General features: G+C 38.9%; 2 protein-coding genes across 6 annotated transcripts in view; one reads left to right on the top strand and one right to left on the bottom strand.

The window, feature by feature from the left end:
- The first annotated feature begins 178 nt into the window (after positions 1 to 178).
- Positions 179 to 8,789, top strand: LOC138014319 (uncharacterized). 2 transcript variants are annotated; one of them, XR_011125294.1, is made up of 5 exons: positions 179 to 321; positions 1,428 to 4,267; positions 5,526 to 5,987; positions 8,128 to 8,257; positions 8,346 to 8,372. XR_011125294.1 is itself a non-coding variant. In XM_068861370.1 (4 exons), exons 1-4 carry the CDS (start codon positions 246 to 248, stop codon positions 8,191 to 8,193), a joined length of 3,444 nt encoding a protein of 1,147 aa, XP_068717471.1. In that variant the 5' UTR covers positions 179 to 245; the 3' UTR covers positions 8,194 to 8,789. The 2 variants fall into 2 exon arrangements, 1 of the variants encoding a protein (XP_068717471.1); XM_068861370.1 differs by having other exon boundaries at positions 8,128 to 8,789.
- The window catches only part of LOC138014342 (uncharacterized), a 12,611-nt gene continuing 11,100 nt past the window's right edge, over positions 8,490 to 10,000 (bottom strand). For all 4 annotated transcript variants that reach the window (XM_068861402.1, XM_068861405.1, XM_068861404.1 and 1 more), the window contains one exon: positions 8,490 to 10,000. This exon is cut by the window's right edge and continues 342 nt beyond it. The gene's annotated coding sequence lies outside the window, so the exon portion shown is untranslated.

The following is a 10,000-nucleotide window of genomic DNA, read 5'->3' on the forward strand; positions in this document are numbered from 1 at the left end:
CTCTAGTCTTTCTACTAGCTCAAGGCTATCAAACAATCTCCAAGGTTTTCCATTAAAAATACAAAGTCATGTACGCTTTTCTTTGGCCTTATTGCACTCACTTCAAGCAGGTGGTCGGTCTACATTATTGACCGGTGTCAAATAAAGCGCGAATATATTATTAACGGCGTCAATTTCAAGCTATGGATTAATTACAGCGTTATGCAGTAAATATTTCTCTTAAAATAAGGTATATTTCTACTAAAATGTTGTCTGTGACTTGTATGACATTTGTTTGGTTTTTTGCGGCTTTCCTTGGACGCTTTGTTCCAGCAGTTGTTGGTAAGTCTCCGCGATTGTGGCGATTTTCGTGTAAAATATTAATCGTTCCTTTTCAATACACATTTGAGTTTACGAATGAACCAATTTATTCTTACATAAATTCGACCGAACTTAGTAAATCAAAAGTTAGGTACAACGATCCAGCTTTGGAATCGTTAGGAACATTTTTCGCTCCATTGCCATTCAGTATTTTAGCATCAAGTTAGGAAACTTTGCTCAATACTTTTGAGATCTCGGTAAAGACTATATTGTGCTCATAGCTTGACCTCTCAAACAATTAATCCCTCCCGATTTTCTTTTAACCCTCAAATACAGTTTAAAAAAGCTATTGCAAATTCTCTGGCACATTTTAGCGCCGAAATGGTAGAGATTGTGTACTTTTTAAGACAAATTTGTCAACTTCAATGGCTACGTCTTGTATCGCTTATTTACTTAAGTCTCCTAACTTTCCAAGTGGTTTGAAGACAATTTTCATGTAATTATGTGATTAGCTGGATGAAATTGAAAAAAATTGCTATGACCTGATTCTGTTTATGATGGAGGAAACTGATTGCCGATGTCAGTAACCTTCGGATCTTGAATTTGTTTTCAATCAAGAATCGATTTCCACTGTTGATTGTTTTTGTATGTTAATTACGTTAGAGAAAAGCTTTCAAGCTTAATTTATGCGTGTTTGCCTAGAAAAATAGTCTGCTATTGAATGTGTTATGCCCAAACCGTTTCCAATGCGATTGGGTCAGGTCCGTCTCCTGAAGCCACATGTATAGTGCTCAATGATAGGGCATGGAGTTCCCGGTATTGTGGTCTGCCTTCTAGGGTATATCATGGTTGGGAGGATAAATGCTCGGAGATGTTCAGAGATACCGCTAGCTATATCAAGCTACTCTAAAATCTGAGGGTAAATATCAATGAAGAAATGATAATGATCATGTTTAACTCAACTGGACCGCCACGTTCCACTGCATTCTTTATACTATATCCACCCAGGTTTCTATAGTGACTACTACATCCCCATTGACCAGGACTACACCAGTCATTCTTTTGCGTACGTCTGTAATCTGTGAATTTGATTGATTGTATTTACTGTGCAATTACAAACATTTCAGGCATAGAGGCAAGTTCTTTACAGGCAAACAACAAATCATCTAAATCATCAACGAGTCATTCGCTTGATACCTACACACCACCTTGGATAGTCACCACCAAACCAGCATTGACGCAGAATCTATTGCCAACAACTAGCGTTCCTTACTCGGTCTCCCAAGCAATTCTGACTTCTATTTCTAGCCAATCATTGCACTGCAAAAGTTATACAACCTCGAAAAATATCGAATCAACGTTGTTTGTTCAAACGATTGGTACAAACCCCTCAGGAGATACAAGGATAACGAGCATTACCAATCTACAAAACACTGAGGTCATTTTCAATTTGCTCTCAACAAAAGCGGTCAATGCATTTGAAAAAAGCGGATTAACTTATCTGGCTTCTAGTGATACGCCTTGGACAAGTGGTGTTGGAGGAAAGGTGGGACAACTTTTCTCTGTAAACGAGGAAACTTTTTCGACAATGATTATTCCAATAACTATGGAAAGAAGCAACGTGGTGACTCCATTAAGTTTCAAGAACATCACGAACCAGCAAACGATTGTATCAATTACAGATGCAAAAAGCCTTCCAGCAACAATATTATCTAACCCAACAGCACCACCAGAAGTAACTTCAACATTAAGAAAAGTTTTGATTTCCAGAGGTTTAACTGGTGTCAGTATGACCACGCCAACATCGTACACTGACGCCATGTCAATGAGCAATAAAACAAACAGGTTTGTCCTTTCGACCTCAAGTCTTGAGATGGCATCGGTGGCCAGCAAGAAATTTGCTCCACCATCTTCCATGCCAGGTGGACTTGTCGCAAGCCATGAGAAAGAAAATGATGTTTCCCCTGCATCCGCTGGGTTTTCCGAAGAATTAAAATTTGGTTCGGCCTCTTCTCAAAAACATAATGATAACGTGACGTCAATCTTTGGGACGTCTGCTACTAGTGTCAGCTACACAACTGCCATTCAGTTAGAGACTCAAGGAAATAAACAACATACACGTCCACTAAGCACGCTTAAAATTTACCCTGACAGTTCTTCTCCTCATCGTTTGACAACGGCAATTGAGGATTTGTCTTACTCTTCCAGAAAGGGTAAACTTCCTGCAAAACCGATCAGTACACAAAAATCTGAGATTTATACGGGGTATCTTGCCACGATGACATTTGAATCTTTCGGGACCAAGAAAACAGCCAAATCTGTATCACTGGTAAGGAGAAATGAAAGAAGATCGATTGGGGTATCATCTGGTGTAGATCAAGGCTTCAGCGCAGCGACATTTGTACAAGAAATTTGGTCAGTGACCAGTCCAATCTCATTGTCATCTATTTCGAAGTTCAAAAGCCTCTTATCGGTATCTTATGTCTTGTCAATCAGGCCTGGGTTCTCAACGGAAACTAAAGTCAGTGCATTATCCTTAACAAACGTCCAAAGAAATCCATCATCAAGACCTTCGGTGCTCTTTTCAGCAAATGTGACGTTAAGTGCAGGCCTTTCATCAGATATCAGTACGACCGCACCGAGTGTTTCTGTTAGTCTGAATACCCTCTTCATGAGGCCATTCACACTTGTAACACCAAATATAACTCCTTTTACACCAGAAATTGCCCCGTCATCTCCGATAGAACAAGCATCTTATGTGAAATCTTTCTCAGTGGAAAGAAGGAGTACTTCTGCTACATTGCTATCAACGACCGATGTGTCCTCGAACATTATTGCTTCAGGAAATCAAGGACACTTAACTTCAGAGTCATACGACATCGCAGTACCATTTTCGTCAACTCAAGATATCATGACCAGGCCAGCTAAAAATACACCCGTGATTATTTCAACAAAAATTATCATTCCAACACAAAGCTGGACCTTATATTCGTCTACTTCCCAAGCTATTTTGTCCAGAGAACCAATCACTGTAAGTAAGAATAACTCAACAGTAAGACAATCGTGGGCGCAATCAAGGTCCTCTTTGAATGAAGAAGTTCTATCGAGTTTTCAAATCACCAGTTTCTCATCATCATTAAACACATTGACTGGCCAGGTAAATGTTACTGTAAAAAGGTCATCGGGGATTAGTTTTCTTCCAGCGTCCAGGATGACAAGTATTTCAGAGAAAAATTCCTTAATTGTATCTTCCTCCATTCAGTCTACAGCTTCACCCAGTTTTATTGTTACTTCCTCCAAGCAGTTTACTCCAGCCACTCGTAGTCACCCATTCATGACTAAAAAAACAATATCATCCAATCCTAAGACGGTGGCTTCCTCAGGCCAATCAGAATCCTCCAAGATATCGAATGTCTTTTCATCTATTGGTGCAATTCCCAGTATAACTCTCGATGTCTTGTCATCTTCAATAGAATTTTCATCGGCAGATGCTTCATCTGTCTTTGGAACGAGACCACCGCCCGTTGACCCAATTCAATGGCAAGGACTACTGGTGCTTCAAATTCCATGGAATTCACAATACGAAAGCTCATACACACAAGAATTCCAGTCCTTGGCGTATAAAATCACAAAGGAGCTTACAAAAGTGTTGACAAAACTTGAAGATTTCTTATCGTTGCAAGTTCAACGCCTGTGGAAAAGTAGTGTTGGCGTTGACTTTGTCGTTTTCACGAAGAAAAAATCAAACATTGACGAACACACAATACAGAGGATACTTATTGAGGCAAATAGCACGGCACAGCTAGATCTCCCGATACAAAAACTTGAAATCACTGGGCGAAAATTGTTAACTCCTTCTTCTGCGGTGCCAACATCTGACAGCAAATTCCTCGAACGCTGGAAGATCATTCTGATTGTTGCTGCAATCGTTATTTTCTTGTTATTGCTAATAATATGGATCTTGGCGGTGAGTGAATCCAGTTCTTACAGGGAACCTGCATTCCGGCTAATGAATAATCGACAATCTTCTCCAAATTAGTGTTTGTGTAAACAAATTAACTTTAAAATCATTTATTTTCACTTTCAAATTTCTCTGGCGCCGCCATCTTGAATTACGGTTCCCTTGTTGTTTTCGCGGAAAGAGCTTTTGTTTTGAAACAATAGAGAAACACCGTCACGTCACAGTTATTCAGGATGGCGGCACCGGGGAAATTTGAAAACCATTGGAAAAGGTTCGAACAATGTTGATTGTTGACATCATGTTCTGCGGTTTAAAGTTATTCTCTAGTCTCATTCCAAGTTATTTACAACCTTGCGTATTTAATTCTTAGCTTGTCCTTGAGATTGAAGAGCACTGAAATTTAAATAAAATTTCACGGATATGCGATTTAAAACGCATTTGAAAATTACATAGTTTGTCGAAAGCAACGTAATATGGGCGGCCCAGTTTGGGAGCTTATTATATGAGCCTATCTGTTAACGTTGTTCCCAGAACGTGCTTGCATATGTCCTGCCCCGATGCAAGGTTACTTTTCTAATAATCGTCACGAAGTGTGCCGTTTTTCTAACCGTAGAACGATAGGTTTTGCGTTAGCGTTCCTGTCAAATTTAGGGTTTTGGAGCTTTGCATATTTATGTTAACTTGAGGGTAGTCAGGAAAACACTGTGACGTTTACCAGGGAGCTTAAGGAAGACATGTTTTTGGGCCATGGACGGCAGTCGCAAATGAGCTGTCTTCCTTTTTAACTCGTCTTGACACCGGCTATCACATTTACATTGCGAAGTATGTTTTCACTTTTAGAGATGATTAGTTTCAACAGTCTGGTATAGAGACGACTGTCCTGGCATACGAAGTTGTCACTCCCATTTGCCGTTTGTGGTTAATGAAATGCCTGCGTGATCGTGCTTAAGCTCCCTCTTGACGGTATTTTCAGTGATCGTGAATTCAAGAAGGTTAAGAATGGCGCTTATCAAAATCAGTGATCATCTTATAACTTACCAATCTGGAAATATGTGTCTATAGGATTAGACTAAGTGTAAATGATCACAAAATGCTGTTTAACTAGACGATTATCCCAGGTGTATGTTTTTCTATCCTCTTGCACGTCATTTGGATATAGCGACTTCATAATGTATAGCACAATTTGCCAGTTCGTTATTTAATCATCGATTGTTCGTTAACGCAGTATCATATTCCTTCACTTAAGCTACCTTTTCTCATTTAGGTGAAAGTGGTTCGACAAAATGGTGGATTGAAAGGAAGCAATAAGTACGACATTTCAAGACGCCACAGGAAATACTTATATTCTGAGAGCTTTGATTCCATTACCAGATCCAAGTCAAATCTACCGGTAATACAAAATATAGAAACCGGCGAAGCAAGCGTCGAACGCAACCGCTTTGACACTCTCCACGCCTACAATACCACTAAAAGTAAAAGTGCAGAGAAACTGGTAGAAGAGACGCAGGAGCAAGGACTGGGCAAAGGGCCCAATGAACACGATAACAAAGACCATATGTATGAAAAACCTGTTTTATACAAAATGACTCGCAAAAAAGACAAGGAAAATCCTGCTTGCGACCGAGATGAAATACAGTTGCAAATGAGTATCTTGAAAGCTAATTCTGCCAGTACCCGAGAAATCAGCGGAGGTTCAGCAATATTGGAATTATCCACACTAAACGAGGTACTTTTAAATTAGTTTGGTCCGATTTCTGCGGTAGCAATATAGCTTTGTAAGATTAATTTTGAAATTAAATAGTAATAATTGTAATTCTACAGAGCCCAATTTGAAAACCACCTTACGTGTTATTATATAGCTAATAGTTAATTCGCAATTGTCAGCATAGATATTATTTTTTAATTTTTTAAAACTGTCCAATTAAGGATAAATTTGGATAGTTTCTGATAGGGTTTTCCTCTAAAAACAGGCAAACTGTCCAATTTAGAAAAAATAGGACAGTTTGTCAAATCCCAGAAAATACAATAGGTAATAGAAACTAGCCAATCAACACAAAGTATAGCGTCAACTCTGTAGTAGTTTAGCCACGGAGATTTGCCAATTTTTTCCATTTCTCAGGACTTTTTCAGCGATGTCACTGCAAGTGAGAGATTTCCTATCGTTGCCAGAAGAAGATCTTACCAACCTGAGAGGCGAAAACCAAAACTAAAACACCTTTTGAGAGTACAAAAACTTGGGTAAATGTTTTCAGAGTAGAAGGTGCAGCGTAACGAAGCGAGGAAGTTGCGAGATATCCCTCGACATTATCTACATGCAGTTCTTTGCCGTTTTTTCGCTGAAATTAGAGACGTTAAGATAGCCCGGTTCCGGGTACGGGTACGGCTAGGATTACCCGTACCCGTACTCGGTTACACGGAAGACCAATGAAACTTAAGATACACCGGGTGACACCAGGTACGATCTGAAGCAAGATGGCGGCTCAGAAGATAAGGTTGGCTATTACGATTATGTTTTATATCGTGTTTCATATGCCATCTGAACATTAACTGAAATAGGCCGAAAACATTTTTCATCAGATTTAATTGACTTTTTTTGTCTTTCTTACACTATGCTACAAATATGCCTTAGCCTCAAAAATGGAAGAAGCCTCGTTTACTTCTATCAAACCGTTTTAATTAAGAAGTATCCTTTCAAGTCAACGTAAAGTATTTAATTTCAATTTAGATTTTTTTTCATCGTGGTTCATGACCTGTTGTATTTTAAGTCTATTTCAAATGTGTCTCAACTAAAATTTCGCGAAGAGACTGCACCTCAGTCATCGCATGTTTTGGTAAGCAGCACGACCTTTTGACAAGCAAAAATTTCTCCACATTTGTGCCTCGTAATCCTAAAACGCTTCAAGTCAGAAAAACAATTGTTTATCCAAGAATCTGGATACTATTCTGGTCTAATAAGTAAAGATAAAGACCATAAACACTGATCCGTTTCTCCATTTTTACCGGGCGCGAACTCACGTGTAGACCACGGATTACCCCGGGAAAACGTGTAGCTTTTACGGGAAGGACGCGGTCAAGTGATCATTTAATGAGTTCAAAATGGCGCTAGCCGTACCCGTGCCTGAAAATCGGGGTATCTTAAGGTGTCCATAAGAAAAAAGGACGGTCACGAATACGAAACAGAACGTTTGGCTGTCATGCAGTGCTAGTTGGACCGTTATTTTAAAAAAATGTGGCAGAAACTATAGTATTTTGCGAGATCATGAATTTGCAAATTCACTGAGGCCACAACTTGAACCGAACGCAGCGTTACGGGAAGCGAAAAAATGTCTCTCTTGCTTTAAGCGAAGCAGACGAAGAATTCCTCTTGAGTTCAGGTAATATTTTGGAGATAGGAATAATTCACAATATTTTAGTTTGCCTTTCCAAAGGATAATAGCTTGACTGAGTAATGCCCAATTACAACTGACTAGCTATATAGTTATTAGGTAACAGGACTTCGTGTTGTCCAATTTGGAAATAATTGGATTCAAACAATTCCTCGGACCGCCAAATTGGACTCAGAATTTTTCTTATCCAATTATTTCCAAATTGGACAGCATGTAGTTCTATTACATATACTAATCTTACTTGTGATAAACAAACAGGACTCCCGCTGCGGTTGTCCGATTTTGTTATCACTCGTATGATTACAGACCGAATTGGACGACACGAAGTCCTTTTACCATTACAAATTGGCTACCGCACAGAAATTTGGTAGCTGACGTCTCGAGAGTTAGCCCTTCTTCATAACGAATTGATGAAAAAGTAGCCCGTAGAAAGTTAATTGAAGGAACACTAAAGCTTGTTTCATTTACTTACTCTTCCAGGGTAATCCCTCACCTCTCGAATGCTTGGCTTACAAAAATGAAGGTTATGACGACGCACGGCTTTGACCAGCTATCAGTGCCTCCCAACCATCAGTCGACACTGAATAAGCGACAGGACATTCGAATTCAGGTACCCTGATCCCAGAGGGTTTTCTTGAGCTGCGAGAGAGCGGCGAAGCGGCGAGAGAGCGGCGAGAAGAGAAAACCTCTGGGATCAGGTCTCTCGCGACTCACGAAAAACCTCTAGCTGGGACCAGGGTAGAATTCAGGCCTCTGCTTTTCCAAATGGCAACTCTTACGGAGTACCAAAACTGCAAGCAGGCAAAATTGTTACGGGGCCTTAAAGAAACTAGGCAGGGAAATGCATAGAAAATATGTCTTTAATAAGGGTTAAAATGACTTCAATATGTATTTTTAATGGAAGATGACATTAGAAACAAATCAGATAAATTTTTCCTTTTGCAGCTACATTAATTGTACTTATTACTGATGCTGCACATATAATCCACCTCTATTTGATTAACTTTCACTTGTAATATACACAAAAATCTAGAAATTAGACAATTTAGCGACCTTTTGTCTGTATATATATGTGGCTAGAACAAAAACTCTTGATTAATTAAACAATGTTTGACAAGCAAAAAAAAAAAAAAAAAAAGAAACCAACCAACGAAACAAACACATGAAGCAAGTTATTATAGGGAAACGTGACATTAATTTGTCTCGTGGTACGTTTTAGTGTCAGGTTGTCGTCTCATTCTGTAGATACTTCCCTGACAACATAAGCTTAATATAACATAAAACCGAGTGGCATAAACCAAGTGATTATTAGTTAAGAGATTTCTAGCCGGGCTTATCTTATGGTGAAATTCTCTTCATCTTTTTTTAGAATCGTTGTGCTTTTGCTCCTAAAGAAAACTAGACAAATTAATTATCACTAAGCATATGAGTCTATTTTCCATAACGTTATCCATTTTTATAAAGACGTTTTTCCACTGATGATAGAAATGATAAGGATTTGTACAGAAAAAGGACGCTTCCCTCTAATTATGCTTCAGTCATTTTCAAACCGATCCTTGTACTTTCCGGCTGGTAAACTTCTTTCATCGTCGATTATGAAAATTATGGAAACGTCAAATGGAAGAGAAAAAGCTTGTATACACACCACAGAATAAAGTTCTTAATCTCTTTTAACCTTAATCCTAAGATATTATAAAATATAAACCTCGAGCAATATTTCTCTGAAAAGCTGCCTGAGCTTCAAATTGACCAATTATTGGTCACGTGATCAATTGCTGCAAATGGTCTATTTTAATATTGGATTCCCTTAGATTTAAATCTACTTAATACTACGTACAAATTGGTTTGACACCAGATGAAACCAAAACAAAGAAACTTAAAAAAAAACGTTCTATAGCTTTAATAACTGTGAGGATGGACGCCATAAGAACTTAGAACATAGAATAATCTTTAAGTTATAAACGATAACAAGAGTCGATGACTAGGAGCGAACAACTCCCATACTTAGCCTGTGTCACGGCATTTTTACAGAACGATCTTTTTATAGATGGTTTTCAATCACGTGATGAGACGACCGTGTTGGTGGAAAAAACAATAGCAAATTACGGCTCATGTTTTGCATTATTTCTCCATTGTTCTGTGCACCAACATGCCAACATGGCTGCTGTGACGTCACTGAAAACCATCTATACTACCTATTCCGCAAAAAGAAAATAATGCAGTTCCAATTCAGTAGCGTCAAGTAAAGTTTCCTGTGATTGGTCATCGGGCTCCCGTGGGAGTCTCATTCGCCGAAAATTCAAACTAACAATAAATCGGTCTACGAAAACGCTGTGACAGGAATATGTGGCTG

This window comes from Montipora capricornis, chromosome 8, assembly GCF_036669925.1.
Source record: "Montipora capricornis isolate CH-2021 chromosome 8, ASM3666992v2, whole genome shotgun sequence".
Lineage (NCBI taxonomy): Eukaryota > Metazoa > Cnidaria > Anthozoa > Scleractinia > Acroporidae > Montipora > Montipora capricornis.